The sequence below is a fragment of the Leptonychotes weddellii genome, chromosome X, assembly GCF_054177405.1.
Source record: "Leptonychotes weddellii isolate Sample4059 chromosome X, ASM5417740v2, whole genome shotgun sequence".
NCBI classification, from domain to species: domain Eukaryota; kingdom Metazoa; phylum Chordata; class Mammalia; order Carnivora; family Phocidae; genus Leptonychotes; species Leptonychotes weddellii.
This window is the reverse complement of record NC_138385.1, coordinates 77003191-77023583: the sequence shown is the minus strand read 5'-3', so window position 1 is coordinate 77023583 and position 20393 is coordinate 77003191. Positions and strand designations below refer to the sequence as shown.

Here is a 20393-nt window from a genome sequence, read left to right as displayed (position 1 = left end):
ATGTGGAGGGGAAGGAGTCTAAAAGACCCATTGCCTTAAAATGACATATATAAAATATGTAACATATAAAAATACTCTCTGGCTGTTATGTAGAGAAATACTACTGGAATGAAATAAGACACAAGGGTATCAGTGGTTATCTTTTAGGAAGCATGACAACAGGTGATTTTCAATGCCTTTTTTATACTTCTCTTTCCCAATTCTCTACCACTGAATACAGTCACTTTCATAATTTGAAGAAGAACAATAAATGTTATCTTAAAAAGATAAGGGAAGGTGAAAGTGACTGGGGCATCCTAGATTTGCGGAGCCAGAAGCAAAATGAGGCTGAGGAGCTAAATCGGAGGCAGGCTGCACAGAGCGCAGCGAGCTACCCCAGGGCTTTGGGGCTCTATCTTTCCCTGACACTGGAGGCCAGTTAGAGGCTTTAGACATGGGAGTGGCAGGACCACGTCTGGATTTCTCAAAGCTCACGCTAGACTGGAGGTTTCCAACAAAAGATGGTGAAGTAAAGGTATATTGGTCACACTCTTCCGCTCCAAGTCCACAGATTTGAATGAAGGAGAACAAAAGAAAATTCCAGCCACAATGAAACTAAGAAATGGCTACTATGACCCACACAGTGGAGCATATCCGCCAAGTACAGTGGAACTCTGGTAAAGTCGTAGGCCTGTGCTGGTAACAAACAAATAACTCTCCAGATCTGAAGGCATCTAGAGGCAAGCCTCGCCCTATTGAGGATGGGCTGGGGGAGTGAGCCGGCTATGGTGGAGTAGGGCCCATCACTGTGTAGACTTCTTTCCACCCTGAAACACTACAGGGAAAGCCAAGGTGAAGAAAAGACACTGTGGCTACACCATTTTTGGTTTTCTCCAGCCCAGATAAACTTCCTCTAGATAAGGCAGAGGTGACAACAGCTTACCACAAGGCTGCTGGTGGTGGGGGCCAGAGAGCAAAGAAAAACTGAACCAAACAAGACAAAAAAACAACAAAAAGAAAAATAAAAACCATAAAAAACACAGGTCCATGAAAGAAAAAGTTCCAGGGAGCTGAAAAGTTAAATATTAACAACCGTCCCTGTGAACGAGACCTTCCCCTTAAGGGCTCTGCCAAGAGCTGATGAAGACCGGTCACCCGCAGGGAAGAGACACAGATTTGGGCACGCAATTTTCTAAGCCACCATACCTGATTGAAAGCTGCAGGCGACCACAGCTTACTTCCTTTCATCCCCCTCACAGTGTTCTTTTGGTTTGTTTGTTTGAAGTCGAATTTGCCTACAAAAAGAGGCACACATCTTAAGTTTACAATTCAAGGAGTCCTGGTAAATGTATACACCTCCGTAATCACCACCCCCCATCAAGAACACAAGAGAACAGGCCCATCACTCAAGAAAGCTCTTTTGTGCTCCCAGTGCAATCACTCAACCCCTCCCCGCCCTCCATCAGCAACAATAACTGTTCTGATTTCTATCACCATAGGTTAGCTTTGCCCATTCTTGAACTTCCTATCCACGTAATCATAGAGTGTATACTCCTTTGTGTGTGGCTTCTTTTGCTCAGCGTGTTTTTGAGAGTCATCCTTGTTGTCCCGTGTATAAGCAATTCATTCATTTTCATTGCCGACTAGTATTCCATTGTGTGACTATAGTGTGTTTATTTATCCAGTCTTCTGTTAATAGACGTTTGGATGGCTTCCAGTTTGAGGTTATTCTGAATAGAGGTGCTATACACATTCTCGTACAAGTCTTTTTGTAGACATAAGTTTTCATTTCTCTTGAATGAATTGGAGTAGATTTAATGGTCAGAGCACAGGTGTGTGTTTCTCATTACAAAAAACTGAGAGTTTCCCAAAGTGGATGAACTATTTTACACTCCTCACAGCAACGCTGAGTTTCAATTATTCCACATCTTCACCAAAGTTTCCTTTTATCAGACTTTTAAATTTGAGCCATTTTAGTGGGTGTGAAGTAGCGTCACACTGTGGTTTTAATCTGCATTTCTCTGATTACTGATGATGTTGACTACCTTTCCATGCAGCTATTGGCCTTCGTATGTGTTCTTTTGTGAAGTGTCTTTTGAAGCATTTTATGCATTTTAAAATGGGGCTGCTTATTATTTTTTTACTGAAGGCATTTTTTATGAATTCTGGATAAAGCACCTCATGAGACATATGTATTGTGAATATTTCCTTCCAAACCATGCTTGCCTTTTCATTTTCTTTTTTTTTTTAAGATTTTATTTATTTATGTGAAAGAGAGAGAGAGAGCATGCACGAGCCAGAGGAGGGGCAGACAAGCAGACTCCCCACTGAGCAGGGAGCCCAAAGTGGGACTCGATCCCAGGACTCTGGGATCATGACCTGAGCCGAAGGCAGATGCTTAACCGACTGAGCCACCCAGGTGCCCATCTTTTCATTTTCTTAACTGACTTTGGATGACCAGAACTTTTTTACTTTTGGTGAAGCCCAATATACAATTTGTAATGATAAATTTCTTTTACATCCTGATTGGGAAATCTTGGCTTCCCTAAAGTCATCAAGAGAGTCTCCTGCATTTTATTCCAGAAGTTTATAATTTTAGCTTGTGTACTTAGGTCTATGACTCATCTAGAAGTCATTTTTGTGTATGGTGTGAGGTAAGGTTTGTTTGTTTGTTTTTAACATAAGGATAACCGCTTGTTCTAGCAACACTTTTTGAAAGAATTTCCTTTCTCTCACTGAATTGTCTTGGCCTCACAAATCAATTGATTGTGTAGCTTTATCTACTTATTCATGTATTATATTTGGTTTCATTTAACTCTTTGTCCTCCATGTCTTGATTTTGATAGCTTTATGGTAATCTTTGAAATTGCATAGTGTGAGTCCTCCAACTTTTTTTTTTTTTTTTTAATCCCAAGACTATATTGGCTATTCTAGGTCCTGTTCTGCTCAGCTCCCTCATCTCTGGTACACTTTCAAAGAATCCCATGTGCTCTAGCTGCCCCAAACTCTGATATCCTCAGCTCAGTGAGACTGGCATATTCTGCTTGGTCAGCACCATGTCCCAAAAATTACCCCCAAGGCAGAAAAACCATGTGAGTTTGAGGCTCATCTCCTGTGTTTCCACCCTCTGAAGGGTCATGCTCTTGTACTGTCTGTTGTCTAAAGCCTGAAAACGGTTGTCTCACATATTTTTTCCAGTTCTATAGTTGTTGTTTTTTTTTTTTTATGGTGAGAGGGTAAGTCCATTTCCAATTGGTCTGTCATGGATGGAAGCAGAAATACTCCTCATGGTACTGTCAAGTAGTGGCCTTTTTCAGAAGTGCCACCATCTAAAGATAAGCAAAATGGAGGAAGGATGATGCTACATGGCCTATACGTAGATATTGGTACCACCCCCACTCCCTCACCTGCACAAATAGAAAAAGAGAAGTAAATAAACATGTAACACAAATTAGAGGAAGAATTCACATCAGAAGAGTCATCCTCGGAAACAAAGAAAGTCAGATACTCTAGAGTAGCACTATTCAATAGAACTTTCTACAACAGTGGGAAGGTTCTAATTCTGAGCTGTTTGATACAGTTGCCGCCAGTCACATGTGGCCATGGAACACTTGAAATGTGACCAGTACAACTGAGGAACTGCATTTTTAATTTTACTGAAGTCATTCAAGTTTTGGTTAATTTTAATTTTAATTTACTTTAATTAATTTAACTTTAAGTAATTTAATTTTGGCTAGTGGTTACCAAATGTTTAGTGCAGCTGTATACTCTCATTATATCCTCTCATACGGACTTTTTGGAGGATGAAAAGAGACATTCAGAAAATCAAGACAGTGAGGGAAGTCTTCTTTTACCAGCATATATTGAAAAGCCGCTTTTAGCAAATCAATATGATATTGACATGGGAAGAGACAGAGTAATCAGTGTGAAGGAAGAGAGAGTCAAGAATTGTGTCCCAATATATCTGAGAAATTAATAAATGACAAAAGTCATAGTTCAAACCACCTTTTGGAAAAGGTATAGATCTGTTAAAATAAGTGGTAAAATTGAACACCCATCTGAGAAAAAATTCAAATGGCCTCCATCTCCCATGATATAAAAAATAAATTTCAGAAGATTTAAAGATGTAAACAAAAAACTGAAAAACTAACAAGTTTTTTAACTGAGATTTTTAACTGAGATTAAACATACAGAAGCTACAAAGGAAGAAATAGGTTTGCCTACACATATTCAAAAGTGTTTCTAGTTTGCAAGGACAGTCGTTGAAGGCGGGGCTGACTGCACCACTCTATCCAGGACAGGAACCTTAGTGTCGTTCGGAGCCTACAGAATCAGGCTCTCTACTGAGGGGATACTAGATATTCTGTGGCTACTTGTTCCCTTTTGGAATGGGAATATCTATCCTATGATTATCACATCATTGTATTTGGGAAGCAGATAACTTATTTTCTAATTTCACAGGTCTGTAGATGTAAAGGAAATTAGCCCCAGGATGGATCATCCCCCAAATCTCATCCATACCCTGATTTAGATGATTTACATCATGAGATTTGGAACTTTTTTGAGATTGTTAACTTTTCCATAACTTGATGATATTTAGATGAGATTTAAAGTTAGTGCTGGAATGGGTTCAGACATCAGGGAACGTATTTTGCACATGGAATGGGCGGAACTGGCGGGGGGCAGCAGGCAGAGGGCAGACTGTACTGAGTTGAATAGTGTCCTTAAAAAATTTGTATCCACCCAGAACCTCAGAATATGGCTTTATTTAGAAATATGGCCTTTGCAGAGGTAATTAGTTAAGGTAATATGAAGTCTTCATGGATTATAGTGGGGCCCTAAATCCAGGGACTGGTGTCCTTTAAAGAAGGCCATGTGAAGACACACGGGGAAGAAATCCACACAATGTTGGAGGCAGAGATTGGAGTCAAGCGTCTACGAGCTGAGGAATGCCAAGGATCGCCAGCAACCACCAGAAGCTAGGAAAGAGGCATAGGACAGATTCTCCCTCGGAGCCTTCCGGAAAGAACAGCCTTGCTAATACCTTGATTTCACATGCCTACAGCTGTGAGACAATAAATTTCTGTTGCTTGGAACCATAAGGTTTGTGGCAGTTTGTTAGAGCAGTACTTGGAAATGAGTACAGTGCTCTAGCTGAGCTCCTCCTTCAGTCCTAGCTAACCCAAGTGGGGTTTTTTCTGTTAAATAACAGTTGTTGGGGCCTCAATCACATGTTCTTTACCTGTGACTTCTCATTTATCTCTCTCCTTTTTCAATTTTGTAGCGGTATAATTGAAATGCCCTATTTCATTTCTCTTTTGCATGCACTGAGGATTTGGAGGAAGCTCCAGGCAGTGTCAAGAGATGATCCCTCTCCCCCACTCAACCTCCTGATGATTATTACACTGGCTTAGCTGGCATAGTGGTGTTTCAAAAAGCATTTAATTTAATAAATATTTAAATCGCAAGAACAGCCTCAAACAAAACTTTTGCATGACAAAGGATACTGTAAACAAGGTCAATAAACAAACAAAGACCTGGAGAGATATTGTAACCCCTAAGCCAATCAAAGACATACTTTTCTATAATATACAAAGAGCTCTTACAAATTGACAAGAAAAATGAAAAACAGCTCAATAGAAAAGTGAGAAAAGGGTATAAAGAAACTAGTAACAGAAATGCAAACTCAGGGCGCCTGGGTGGCTCAGATGGTTAAGCTGTCTGCCTTGGATTCAGGTCATGATCCCGGGGTCCTGGGACTGAGTCCCGCATTGGGATCCCTGCTCCGCGGGGAACCTGCTTCTCCCTCTGCCTCTCTCTCCCTGTGTCTATCTCTCATGAATAAATAAATGAAATCTTTAAAAAAAAAAAAGAAATGCAAACTCAAATGACAAATTGTCTGAAAGGATGCTAAGATTCACGAACAGAGAAATGAAAGGTGAAGAAGCAATGGTCACTTTATGTGCAACAAAGTGGCAAAGATTAATGAAGAACAACCCCACCACTTCTTGGCAGTAACGTAAGGAAGAGTGTCATAAATCACTGATAAAATTGAAGTATCGCAGCCTCATTTGGAAAGTAACCTGACTTGGGCTCAGGTCATGATCTTAGGGTCATGGGATCGGGCCCTGCATTGGGCTCTGAGCTCAGTGCAGAGTCAGCCTGGCCCTCTCCCTTCCCCTCTGCCCCTCCACGTGCACTCTCTCTCTCTCTAAAATACATAGATAAAATCTTTTAAAAAGAAAGAAAGAAAGAAAAATAACCTGGGAGTTTCTATCAAAATTAACAATAAACATATCTTTTATTTTTTAAGTTTTTATTTAAAAAATAGTTACTTAACATACAGTGTAATATCGGTTTCAAGAGTAGACAATAAACATATCTTTGACCCAGGGCATTCATTCCTGGAAACTACCCCAAAGGGATTTTTTTCTGTACTCTTCAAAATGAATGACCAATTTAAAAAAAGGAAACAGACTGAATACCCATCAAGAAAGTTTTACAAGGGCGCCTGGGTGGCTCAGTCGTTAAGCGTCTGCCTTTGGCTCAGGTCATGATCCCGGAGTCCTGGGATCGAGCCCCACATCGGGCTCCCTGCTCGGCGGGAAGCCTGCTTCTCCCTCTCCCACTCCCCCTGCTTGTGTTCCTGCTCTCGCTATCTCTCTCTCTGTCAAATAAATAAATAAAATCTTTTAAAAAAAAGAAAGTTTTACATATTTATATATATAACCATATATATATATGCCATATATTTATATATATGGTTTAAAAATATATTACATATAGGTTAAATAATTATAGATACACAAGGTGGAATAACATACAGTCAATTAAAAATTGAATCAGAGGTAAAAAGATGACTTAGAGGTATTTCCACGGTACCACTGAGAAAAGCAAGATGTAAACAAATGACAAAATATAATCCTATTTCTGTGAAGCAAACACTCACCAAATGAAGGCAGACATGTTTGTTTATCATATCCACCTATGAGATAGATTGCATTAATGGACCCTCTTTTGTGCTCCTTCCTATATCCAGGCCCTTGTCATGTGACTTCAGTGTCTTCCATCAAGAGATGGAATAGATTTCTGTGCCCATTGATCATGATTTTAATCAATGAGATGTTAGCTGATGTGACACTAGCAGACACTTGAAAAAGTGCATGTGTGGTTGGATTTGCCTGCTTATACTTCCACTGTCTCCATGGGAAAGATATTTTTGGGCTAGCCCACTGGCCCCAGGAGGAGGTTGAGAGATGGTGAAGCTGAACCACTTTAGCAAAGTTAAAGTTACTCCACACAAACCCAGTCTAGAACAGAGACCCTAGCTGATCCTGAGGTACATGAGCAAGCCCAGCCAAAAGTCACCAAATCCCAATCTCATGGTCTATGAGCTATAATAATAAGTAATGGCCATATTAAATCACTGAGTTTGGGGGTAGTTCATTATGCAGAATAGCTAACCAATACTCAGTGCGTGTGTGTGTGTGTGTGTGTGTGTGTGTGTGTATACGTTCTGTCTGGATAGGATTAGATGTCTGTGGGTAAAAAATAGAAGGATACACAATATGTTAACATTAATTACGGGAGTAGTACAATGTGGGTTGATGTGGGGAAAGAGAGAAGAATCAAGTAAAAAGTACAATATAAATAAACATATAAATAAATAAAAGGACTGCTCTAGAATAAAACTACATACCTACTATCCCATTTATGTGTACACACACATATAGTGGATTAGATGGTGCCCCTCCCCAAAGATACATCCACTCTGAATCTCAGCATGTGACCTTGTTTGGCATAAGAGTCTTTGCAGATGAAAATAAGGATCTCTAGATGAGATCACCCTGGATTAGGGTGGGCCTTATATCCGATGACTGGTGTCCTTGTGGGAGACAGAAACTGACAAGACTTAGAAACCGAGGGGAGGGTCATACGGTGACCAATGCAGAAGTGAGAGTAACGCATATACAAGCCAAGGAATGTCAAGGGTTGCTGGCAGCAGGTAGACACCAGGAGAGAAGCAGGGAACAGATTGTCCCTCAGAGCCTCTAGGAGAAAGCAGCCCTGCTGACACCTTCATTTTGGACTTCTGGATGACAGGATAGGGAAAAAAAATAAGTTTCTGTTGTTTTTAAACTACCAGGTTGCTGGTGCTTTGTTACGACAGGCACAGGAAACTAGTAAATACTGTATACGTGGTGTTCATCAGTCAAGACTGTGCTTGCCTGCGTGTACCAGAAAACTGACCACGGTAGCTTAAATAAACAGAAATTTATTTTTCTCATGTAAAAGGAAATAGGGAGCTAGACAGTTTATGGCTGACAGAGCTGCTCATAGATGTCATCTACACCCAGCTTCTTACAGATTCATGCTTTAATACCAGTATATGGGGCTATCTTCCTTATGGTGATAAAGTTGCCGGATAAAGTGGGTGCTGCATCTGAAGCACCAAGCTGCTTTTCCAACAGTAAGAAGGGAAGAAAGGCAACTAGAAAAAAGCAAAAGGCACATGCCAATGTTGTCTGTCCTCTTTAAAAAAGCTTTTCCTGAAAGCCATAGAGAATTTTCCTCTTTCGTGTCATTGGCCAGACCTGACCTCTCTAACCGCCAAGGGGCAGAAAATGAGATCATATCTGGAGATATTTTGAAGTTCGAGCTAGTGCGATTTATTGATGGGGCCTATGTGAAGGTAGGAGGGACGTAAAGAAGGACAAAATGTGCAAATGGAAAAATGCGGCTGCCCTCAATGCAGAAGACATGAAAAATTATAAATAAGTTACCCAGAAAGATTGTTTTGAAAAAGGAAAAGGAAAAGGGCTCAAGGAAGAGATAGTAAGGGATGATAAGATGCTGAGAAAGAGATATAAAAGGTCCTGGCAGGGCTCAGGAAATAGACATAATAACAAAATAATTATTAGATATAAAGACCATATTTGTAATGTAAACTATGGACCTTGAGGGATGATGATGTGCCACTGTGGGGTCATTGACTATAACAAATGCTCTGGTGCTAAATGTTGACCGTGGAAGAGGTTTTGGGCGTGTGGGGGCAGGAGGTATGCGGGAACGCTCTGTACTTTCCTCTCAACTTTGCTGTGAACCTAAAACTGCTCAAAAAAAAAAAAAAAAAACAAAACACCAAAAACAAAAGTCTATTTTTAAAAAACCAAGCTCACAGAAAATTATAGAGAATAATAAACAACAGGTACACTCAATCCAATTTGATCAAATACTGGCATATTTGCCATGATTTTTGAAAAATCTTTTTTTAAATGAAGTATTTCAGATTGTTGATAAAAAAAAACCCCACATATGAAAGACAAAAAGTAGAATAGATATTACTGATATCAGGAGTGAGTAATAGGGAGCTAGGTTTGGAGAGACTATTCAAGATGACTTGAAAAAAGACAAATAAATGAAACTAAATTTTAAAAAAGTGACAGCTCTGAAAGAGAGACAAAAGCATACAATCAACTCCAGAAGAAGAGGCTCGAAATCCCAGAGGGGAAAAATTTTCAATGATAAAATTACAGGAAACTTGCTTGAAAGGAAGGAAGACATGAATCTGGGGATTGAAAATACATTCACAATTCTCATATACGGCCCCCTGATACAGACATGCAATACACAGTGGAAATGTATCCCAGCTGGTGACACACTTACTGCTGGCCCGATGCCTGATACTCTGTAACGTGCATACCTCATCTTTAATCCTTCCATTAACTCTGCAAGGTGACGAAACTGAGCCTTTGTGTCTTCTCTGAGCTCACCAGGTAGGAAATGGCAGAGAGGTGATTCACACCCTGGGGTTGGGGTGTGTGTGGAGTGGGGAGGATGGGGGACAGGTCTGAGTCCAGATACTTTGCTCTTTACACTACAATGATGTTGCCTGCCACCCTCTCAAGTAAATAGAATGGGTTTTGGGAGAAAACTTATTTCTACCTAATTTTGTATTTTAACACAAATTTACTCGGGTGTTTCTATGGTCTTCATGAGAATGCAGTCATAACTTTAGAATTAATCACTTACTTTGCAACGTTTGGTGGATTTATTTTTTCTGTTTTGTTAATTTATTATATCTCCTTACACAGTATATTGTGGGTGAACTTGACCTCCCTGCACAACTTACATTTTCTGAGTGAATTACAGAAGGATTCCAAAATGGGATTTGGGAGAACATCATCTTCCCATTAAGCATTTCTCCCATGTCAGTTTCTGGCCCTTTGTTAGGGAGAGAGAAAGGAGAGGAGAGGAGAGGAGAGGAGAGGAGAGGAGAAGGAGACTGTTTTCTGTCTGGGAACATAGGTCAAGGATTGTATTCCAGAAGGAAGGCAAATTTATGCCTTTGCTTGAGTAAATAAAAAATAGAAATCTGAATAAACATGATGTTAGGTGGTAATAATCCAGGCACTCTATTTACCAGTCATGGAGGAATAACACAAACGGAACAAAGAAATATGAAGTATTTGAACCAATTGGTTGAACGTACAAAAGGCATGGTCCCTACAGTAGGTCAAGAACAACATTTATAAAAACAGCTGAACTGGCCGTTCTTAATGACATCCAATTTGCTTCAGCCTGGATCTAACAAAGGTGAATGTGCTGTCTAAAACTAAATGGGAAAAATAGGATGGAATGAACAAACACTAAACCCACACTTAGAATTTCTTAATTGAATATTTCACAGACTCCCAAGAATCTTCAATTTGGAATATTCTGGATTCTGAATCCAAAGCCCAGTGATTTAGAGAATCTCCTTCTAGTGAAGGAGACTAAACAGGAAAGAGATGTTTTAACACCTAGCCACGTTGTTTTCTCTTACAGATGTTTTGTTATGTAAATCAAGGTTGTTGTTTTCTTCTAAAACCCCAAATCTAATCACTATGCGAACCACTTCAGCATTTTCACTTAACATTTGCTAATATTTTAAATCGGGATTGAAATGATATTTAAGTCCCTACAACGGAAACCAAGGAAGTCATTTCTAGAGACACTGTGTAGCCCCAAATATACATTTATGACAAACACTGCCAGATGAACTCTACGCCACCAACACCCACTTTATAATCCCAGACAAGGTAATCACCTGTTTTGTACAAAATGAAATTACACGAGACACTGTGCCTTAAAGTTGGAAAACATATGTGTCCTTGTTTAATGTTTTTCTAGGAACAAAGCAATAATTATAACAAAGTTCAAGGTGCTCATTAATGGTGGACACATGAGTTTATTTCCAAATTTCTACTAATCATGAAGCCATTCAGGAAAAAAGGAAACAGACCATGTACCCCAGTTGGATTTCGGACTGCCCAGGACCAGTGCTGACCTAAAGTCCAATCTTTGCAGGTCAAACTGGCAAGGATAATCTTTGCGCGGTGGTGTGATAAACAATATACATGCTATAGATAAATAATATATTGCTTTGGCCAGGTTCAGGGTGTAGATGAGTGCATAGGAGACTCTTCGAACTCCACTCGCATGAACTTTCCTATTTTTAGGGTTAAAAAAATGCAGACTTCACAGAGAGAATGATAGATGCCAAGTTTCCAGTTTTATGAATCATCTGCAATAGATACATAACAAAGAACAGCATAACAGAAGCAGATACCCATCCATAAATGTGCTGTGTGAATGCACTTTTAGAAACAGTATTTAGGACATTTATAGAAAAATGTTGTTTTAATGGAATCACCTCTGAGAATTATCATCTCTCCAAGACCAAGGCTTAGAAACTCCCAACACTGGACTTCTTGAACTGCAGTTGACAGGAACAGAGGGTGAGAACAGTAGTTTCTGCCCTAAGCATCCAGAGTGCAGATGGCTTACTGCTTTCTTACTTCCATGTCATATTTGGGTTCACAAATGTTTTTACCAAAGCAGTACTGAGAGCATTTAATTCCAAACCAGCTCACCAGATCAGACTGTTGACAAAGTATCAGGGCAGTTTATATAAATGGAATTTCCAAACAATTATTCAAGTATAACACGTGTAAGAAAAGTGTTCAGATATAAGTGTCAGTTTAACAAATTGAACACAATATGTAAGTAGCATCTAGTACTCAGATGAAGAAATAGAACATTATTTTCCATACGACTTTCAATGAAATGTTAAAATTAATTTTACTTGAATTTTGAGGAGTAACTGAAGAGACATGGAAAGAAATACTGAACTTTAGAAAGAGATTTTTTGCTATAGAAAATATTAGTTCCTGAAAGGTCTCCTCTAAGTCGAGAAAAAATAGTTGGAAAATTATTAAGATGTTAGTGTCTTCATTTTGTAAATGGTGCAATTTGGTTTCAGATTTCATTGACTGACCCACTGCAATGAAAGTTGATTGGCTCTGCTACTCTATTCTCCCATCTTCCAATTTTGATCTTGCATTATTTTCACATTGTGGGTGTTTAAAATATTTATTCTGTTCTGCAACCATCCTACCCACAGGTTAATCTTCCTTCTGTATTTCAATGGATTCAAGCTCACCATGAATCTCTTCATCAGGGTTTCTTTGTTCCTGAATTCTTTCTTTTGATCATTTTTTTTGTTGTTGTTGGCAGAATTTTATCACTAATTTTTTTTTCAAGGAAAGCTCTGAGTTCATGTTTGAGAATTCTGACTATTGTTTTTTTACTCGAGTTCTATAAGATTCTTGACTCACATGTCCTTTTTTATAGTTCCGCTGTCTCCTGTTGTTGAATGTTTCTGTAAAGCTGGCCTGATTCTACCCTCCCCTGCAACCAAAAAAAAAAAAAAGTCCACAAGAGATATGTTTGGAAGCAAATATAACCCACAATTCCCTGCAGCTATAGAAGGAAGACCTTAGTAAGAATAGGAAAAATAATAAACCATTGGGAAGATTTAAAAAAGGAAATTGTCAAGCAAAGGAAACAAAATTTGAACAACAACAGCAACAAAATACCAACCAACCAACCAAACAACTAGAGAGTTAATAAATGGACTAGAAACAAAACAGGCATGACAGAATGTTAAATTACTGCCAGAGAGTGAAGGGTTCATTTTTTAAAAATATTTTATTTATTTATTTGACAGAGAGAGACACAGCGAGAGAGGGAACACAAACAGGGGGAGCAGGAGAGGGAGAAGCAGGCTTCCCACCGAGCAGGGAGCCCGATGCGGGGCTCGATCCCAGGACCCCGGGATCATGACCTAAGCCGAAGGCAGATGCTTAACAACTGAGCCACCCACCCAGAGAGTGAAGGTTTCAGATCATCACAGAGAAAAGCCACAAAGAGTTAAAGGAAGTGTTGGGTCTAGACAGCAAAGACAACACATGGATGTCACTGAAGTAGAGATCTCAATACGTGAAATAGAAAACAATTCAGACATGATATAGAAAATTGTTCTTAATTAAATGTGTTCCTCTGTAGATTTAATAGGCACGCTGTACACCAGGTAAAATTATTCAGAAAAACTGACGTTGAAAAACAAGCTAGTTATGTTTCAACTTCAAGGAAGAAGAAAAAAGTCTTCGAGTATCCAAGTAGGAAAAGAAGTCACCAGCGCAAGAACGTCCTGGAATTGTAAGAACTCCAGGAATAATGAAATTAGATGCCCCTATATGGTAGGTAAGCAAACCTATAATGAGTCTTGTACTTTTCTTATCTACCATACTCAAATTAAATGATTCATTTTCTTTTTTTTTTTTTTTTAAGATTTTATTTATTTATTTGACAGAGAGACACAGCGAGAGAGGAAACACAAACAGGGGGAGTGGGAGAGGGAGAAGCAGGCTCCCCGCAGAGCAGGGAGCCCGATGCGGGACTCGATCCCAGGACCCTGGGATCATGACCTGAGCTGAAGGCAGTCGCTTAACCAACTGAGCCACCAGGCGCCCTAAATGATTCATTTTCTATATAAAGTTCCCAAAGATAGAGAAATGCTGAGAAAGTAACAAAAGGTAGTCTTTAGTATTTTCAAATTTTCCTGTGCTTTACTCCTCCTGGATTCAAAGCTAAAGAGGCTTTTTTTAAATGGGATTTGACAAAATGCTAACTCCAACATATTCAGACATGCCAGAACCTGGAAGCTTACGGTTTGAGGCCAACAGACTCACTCCTGCCCCGTTCCTAGGTTTCAGCCTTCTCCCAACTAAATCTTCGTGAAGGTGTTTCCTATAACGACAAGGACAATGAGATTACCCCCCTCCCAATTTTAACTCCGAATACTATGATGCCATTTCTGCCCCACTTGTACCATGTGACAGTGGTTTCTTCGTAGCAGATGACAAAAAATACCTTGCTTCCTGACCCCATAAGAAAAAAAACCAGCCATTAACTTGGGACTTGAGCAAGGCATTTAGCAAGGTCACTCATAATATTCTGTAGTCAAGAAAAAATTTTATGTAGGCTAGATGATTGTACAATTAACATGATTCATAGCTGGCTGAAACAACATACGCCAAAAGGTGCTAATTAATGGACTGATATCAAGCTGAAGGAGCTTTCCAAATGTTCCACAGCACTTTGCCCTTTACCGAGTGCTGCCTTTTGCCTATTATCAATAATGTGGTTGAATATATAGAATAGCTATCAAATGTATGGGTAAGATCTGAATACATTAGAGCCAAAAATTAGGACCTGAAATATTGAAACCGGTTGGAGTAATGAGCCAAATCTAATGAGATAAAGTTTAAGTAAGATACATATAAAATTCTGTGCTTTGGTCCAAAAAGATCTGCCCTGCTCAAGAATGGGATACACAAAATTTTGTTAACCAGCAACATATGGAGGTAGCTGTTAAAAGAAGTCCATTAGGGCGCCTGAGTGGCTCAGATGGTTAAGCGTCTGCCTTTGGCTAAGGTCATGATCCCAGGGTTCTGGGATCGAGCCCTGCATCGGGCTCCCTGCTCAGTGGGAAGCCTGCTTCTCCCTCTGCCTCTCTCTCTCTCTCTGTCTCTTATGAATAAATAAATAAAATGTTAAAAAAAAGAAGTCCATTAAATATTAGGCGGCATTGTAAGGAAATAGGTATTTGTTGGATAGTGTAGAAGGAACATTAGTTCTGGCAGCAGAGAACTAGGTCAAATCCCAGTCCTGTTACTTTGGTCACTTAAACTCTCTGATCCTTACTTTCTTCTCGGGGTTGTTGTAAAGTTCAAATGCATTAGCATGTCTAAGTTCCAAGCACTTGTGTGCAATAGAGACGACCTAGAAAGTTACCATTGACAATAAAATAGGTGGCCCCTCCACTCTGTTTAGTCCTAGGAGAGAGGGTGCTTGGGATGAATTCCAGGTGCCACGCTTACAAGCACACCAGAGCTACTTGCAGAGACTAACCAGGATGGATGAGCACCTCAGAAGCGAACCTGAAGAGCCACGGTAGCAACGGGGGGAGATGGCTGGAAGAAGAGGATTCAAGGGAGACAGCGTCTCCCTTCAGATATGGGATGGTGTGCTGCACGGCCTCCAGGAGGGCTCCAACAAGGGACAACTAGTACAGGGGGATGGAAATGACAAGCATGTGGGCCAGCGTGACCACTTGGTGGGGATGTTGGGAGTGATTTCAGTGTAAGTGGACAGTGGGAGGACATGCCCTTGAACAAGAGTATGACTGTCCTGTTTCTTGGACACTTTGCATGAAGTGGTTCCTTCTAAGTTCTGCCTCAGAGAAATCCAGAATCTCCACTACCTTGGCTTGGGCTGGTTTCTAGCCTTACAATCAATTACACCACCTGCTCTCGAGCTCTAGGCTGAACCTCTTATTTCTCCAATCTGCCTTCTTTTTGACTAGTTGACTCTTGCTCTCTCTTTTGTTTGCGAATTTCTGGCCATTTAAAATGCCACCATTCCCAACTCTTCAAAGGACACAGTGGAAGGGGTAATTTGTGGACACTTTGTGGGAAACGGGCCAGCAACGCATGATTTCCTGGTTGCTGAGGTTAGGAGGTAAAGTGCGAATTAAGAACCGGAACTTCAGAGCTCCAGAGTCGGAGCTGTGGACCAAGAAGCGGGGGTGGGCGCCAGCACCCCAGACAAGGCTTTCACAGAGACTTCAGCGTCTTGGGGAGGAAGCAGAGGCCCAGGGGCCGCTAGCTTTGAGCTTGTTGGCCTACACTAAGTACTCAAAAGTTGTTTGCTCCCGGACGACTTACTTTGCTTTCCGGAGGCAAAATGAAGCCTGGGCAGGTGGCTCAGCATCTCCAGCCAGTTCCAGATCTCGACTTGGGAGAGTGCCTGCGGCAACCAGAGAGGCTGGCCGCCTCTGGCCAGGCCAGGGCCCGCCCCGCTCCCTTCCCAAGTGACCCCAGGGAACCATTTTTTTTCCCCCCAGCCGCTTGTGAGGGAAAATTGACTGCGCGCCAGTTGCCAGGGACGCTGCCGCCAGTTCGGCGCGGCTGGGGTGAAAGAGGACTCTGGGGGGAGGGGGCTGTGGCTTCTTACTGGCTGGGGCGCGAAGGCTTATTTGCATAACATTCTCAGACGGCACCTGATTGGCTGAAACTGGAGGGGCGGTGGTGGGGTGATTCGAAGGGCCCGGAGCCCTGGCCCCGGGGACTTTTTCGTTCCGGAGTTACTCGGTGGGCGTGAGTTGTTGCGCTGCCACCCGGGAGCTGAGGAGGCCCGGGTTGGGAAGTCTTGCAGGCAGGTGCACGAGCCATCTCTCTCTTATAGTATTTAAGAAATGTGAAAGAACAGGGGTCGGAATCAAGAACTGGAGAATGGAGAGGGACCTCGAGACCAGAGGAAGGAAGGAATCGGATTGGGGGGGGGGATGGGTGGAGGCCAAAAAGAAGGCTTTAGGAGCTTTCTTCCAACCTGGGCCTTTTTGCTGGGATCCCTTTGCTAGATCACTTGGGGTTCCGTTTTCTGCGAGTTATTATCACACCTTGTCGGAACTGGGACGAAGACAAAAAGAGGCGGGATTCCAGCTTTTAATTAACTCAATCTGAATACCAAGTTTTCATCCAGAGGCATACTTACTTAAAATATCAAGAGGATCTGTAATGGGGGACAAATACGTTTTAATTAACGAGAGGATCACCTACTGGAAACTGGATGTGTGTTTTTCTCGAGTCGTCCTCTTGCAATGCTCTTTGTGTCTCATTGGTTGTAAAGATTTAAAATCGATCTGGACCGCTTTTGTACTCTCCTGCTGCCTAAGCACTAGGGGAAAGGGTCTGTGGCTCATCATAGCCCATTTACGCGTTTTTAAAGTTTCTGACTCTTCACATAAACACCTCTTGGCTATGATGAGGTCCTTCAGTAAGTACAATTAATCTTTGGAAAGTAGCTTCTAATTTACATAATTTTTACATCCACTATCTTATTTAACCTTAACCAAAATTGGGTATAGCCCCTGGGAGAAGCTCCATTTTATTGATAAGGAAACTGTGGGAAAGTTTCTAAGTCTCCATGGGTGCAAATGGGAGGATGAGAGCATCTTCATGCTGCACATTCATATAATGATTTTTTGCCCAACGTTTTTCTTTCCATTGATCCCCCAAAGACTGATAGGTGAGCAGATAGCATTATCCCAGTTTTATCAATAGGAAAACAGGGGCTATGATCTTGCAGAGCTAATAAGGCCTGGAACTGGAGGTCCCCAGGCTAGGCTCTGTCTCCAGAGGTCCACAGGTCAGTCTTCATTGCACCAAGTCTGATTGTTTGCTGTGGAAAAAATTTAAATATACACCGTTGAAGTGAAAGAAAGAGGGAAAGAAATAAACTCCTTTATTAGGTGCCTCTCTCTTCTTTTGGCACTTTTTTATCCTATGAGAAGACACTATAGTAAAAGCACCCCTGAAAGGTTTTAGGGAAAAGCAATTTAAAATTAGAAACTTGAGTCTTGTTGAGTTATCTGTAGGACTGTTGGAGAAGATGGGCCAGTGAAGGGACATGACAAGGGAAGTGAGATGGTGAAACAAAAATAAACGAAAGCAGGCTGTGGTCTGGAATCCCAAAGTGAAATTTAAGGTGCCATGCTCTTAAAAATTAAATTCAAAGATTCAGTACGTGGCTTTGGCCCTATTCAATGACCCTGTGTTTTAAGAACTATCTTTGGAAAGGAACATTTCAAACTCCACCCCCCACCACCACCAAAAAAAAAAAAAATTACTGCATGCCTCCCAGCTTTTCTGTTAAATGATGAAAGACACCCAACACCGAGCCTGACTACAGTCACCCTCTCCTGGCCCTTTGGCAGCCGAAAGGCCACATGGCCAGGGCTCGCCAGCATCTCTGAATAGCGGGACTTGGACAAAAGTCAGGAATTTGGCTACTTCTCCCCATTGGCACATCTGATCTCTTGGGAAAATGCGCAGATCAGACGGTGGGTTGCTCTTCATCCCTGGCAGCAGCTGTTACAGAAAAGATTGAGAAAGACCCGGCCTGGAGGGAGGCAAAAGGCTCCAAGGCTCCCCTCCCCCAGCAGCTGGCCAAGCTCAGGGCCACGGCGGGAACACCACGCGTCCACGTGCACTAGGCATGCCCAGCCACTCTTCTTACGTAAGAGCCCCGACATGGAGTTGCGGCTGCTGCTGGTCCCTTTTCCCCGACGGCTAATAATAAATGAGTTCGTAGTTTCTGGGCCGCGGCCACTACCGATTCAGGGTTGGGGGCTCCGTTTGCAACCAGGGTGCATTTCGATCATCCCACTCCGGGAGCGTGTGCCTGGCCCACCCAAACCAGCAGGCCAGCCCGCCCTCTGGCCGGTCCGGACGCCGGCATCTTTACCCGCTCAGTGTCCGGCCCTCCCCCAACTGGCCTGCTCTGCTCTCGGGGCTGGCGGGGTGCGGCTGCTCCATCCCTCCTCTGCCCTGCCCTGCCCTGCCGGACCCGGGCCGGCCCGGCCACGGCGCCCTCCCTCCGCCCGGGTATCAGGCGAGAGGCGGAGCTGGCCCGGCGCGCCCCGCCCTCGCTGTAGAAGGGGCCAGGAGAGTGTTACTCGCGGTCATCCCGGCCTGGGCCTTTTATCTTGGCGCTGCCGGGGAGGCGGGAGGAGGAGACACCGGGGGTGGCCCTTGAGCGCCGGCGACACCTTTCCGGGGCTCTATAAATTGAGCACCTGGGATGGGTAGGGGGCCGACGCCACCCCAGCCGCCCGCAGTCACAGTCCGGCCACTGACCGCAGCAGCGCCCGCAGGCAGCAGCCGCCGGCAGCGGGAACGCTGAGCTACCCAGCAGCAGGGGATCTCGAGGCGCAGCAGGAGGTGGGTGCCCCCGCCCCATCTCTGCCCGGTCAACGTGGGTGCTGGGACTCAGGCTTTTCCGAGGGAGACGGGGGCGGGGAGCACCCCTTCCTGCTCTCCGCGGCCTCGGCGGGCGAGGAGGTGGGACCGCGGGGCTGTGGGGGGGGGTGGGGGGAGCGCCGAGTTGCGGGGGCCCGCGGGGCGCCGTCCCGGGGGAGCCGGCACCGGCGAGGGCGCTGTGCGCGGGCGGGGCCGCCGGGCACCCTCGCCGGGTGAGTAATCGCTTTCATTCCCGTCCCCCCAGCCAGGCCCGGGCTCGACCCGCGGACCACGCGCCGCCATCGCGAGCTTCCGGGCGCCCAAGCTCCGAGCAGCCGCGCGTCCCGCAGGGCCCGGCCGCGAGCGAGACGAGAGTTGGAGAGGGCGGAGCAGGAGCCGGGAATCCCGGCGCTCCGGCTCTAGCCAGGCCCCCGGCGCGGGCCTCGGAGAGCGCGTGAGGGCGGGCAGCCCGTCGCCCCAGCCGACCACCCCGTGCCCCTGCGTCCCGGTGCCCCGGCGCCCGCGCGGCCACCATGATGCAGATCTGCGACACCTACAACCAGAAGCACTCGCTCTTTAATGCCATGAACCGCTTCATCGGCGCGGTGAACAACATGGACCAGACGGTGATGGTGCCCAGCCTGCTGCGCGACGTGCCCCTGGCCGAGCCCGGGCTGGACAACGACGTCGGCGTGGAGGTGGGCGGCAGTGGCGGCTGCCTGGAGGAGGGCACGCCCCCGGCCCCCGGCCCGGGCAGCGCCAACGGCAGCTTTTTCGCGCCTTCCCGGGACATGTACAGCCACTACGTGCTGCTCAAGTCCATCCGCAACGACATCGAGTGGGGGGTCCTGCACCAGCCGCCGCCGCCGGCGGGGAGCGAGGAGGGCAACGCCTGGAAGTCCAAGGACATCCTGGTGGACCTGAGCCACCTAGAGGGCGCGGAAGCCGGCGAGGAGGACCTGGAACAGCAGTTCCACTACCACCTGCGCGGGCTGCACACTGTGCTCTCCAAACTCACGCGTAAAGCCAACATCCTCACCAACAGATACAAGCAGGAGATCGGCTTCAGCAATTGGGGCCACTGAGGCGGGACGCCCGCGGCTGCCCAGCACCCTTCCTGGCCCCATCTCTCACCCTCTTTCCCTCAAAGCTATTTTCTTTCCGGCTGTAGGGCGCGATGGGCGATGGGCGGACGGCAAATTTGGCGGGGGGGGGGGGGGGGGGGGG

General features: G+C 44.1%; 1 protein-coding gene and 1 long non-coding RNA gene across 3 annotated transcripts; one reads left to right on the top strand and one right to left on the bottom strand.

Annotated features, from left to right (window-relative positions):
• Positions 1–1184: 1184 nt before the first annotated feature.
• Positions 1185–16294, bottom strand: LOC145717979 (uncharacterized). Its single transcript, XR_014141503.1, has 3 exons — positions 16092–16294; positions 14033–14112; positions 1185–1274 (listed from the first exon to the last, which is right to left on the bottom strand). It is a non-coding gene; the product is annotated as an uncharacterized LOC145717979 (long non-coding RNA).
• A 2580-nt stretch (positions 16295–18874) lies between these two features.
• MID1IP1 (MID1 interacting protein 1) lies at positions 18875–20379 on the top strand. Of its 2 annotated transcripts, none has more exons than XM_081808992.1 (2): positions 18875–19148; positions 19432–20379. In XM_081808992.1, the coding sequence occupies exon 2, from the start codon at positions 19700–19702 to the stop codon at positions 20249–20251; it is 552 nt and encodes a 183-aa protein (XP_081665118.1). In that variant the 5' UTR covers positions 18875–19148; positions 19432–19699; the 3' UTR covers positions 20252–20379. The 2 variants fall into 2 exon arrangements, with proteins under 2 accessions (XP_081665118.1, XP_081665119.1); XM_081808993.1 differs by lacking the exon at positions 18875–19148 and adding an exon at positions 19175–19268.
• Positions 20380–20393: the final 14 nt, after the last annotated feature.

What these genes read in the sequence shown, in the direction of transcription:
- MID1IP1 (XM_081808992.1), top strand. Translation starts at nt 19,700, where the DNA reads ATGATGCAGATCTGCGACACCTACAACCAGAAGCACTCGCTCTTTAAT.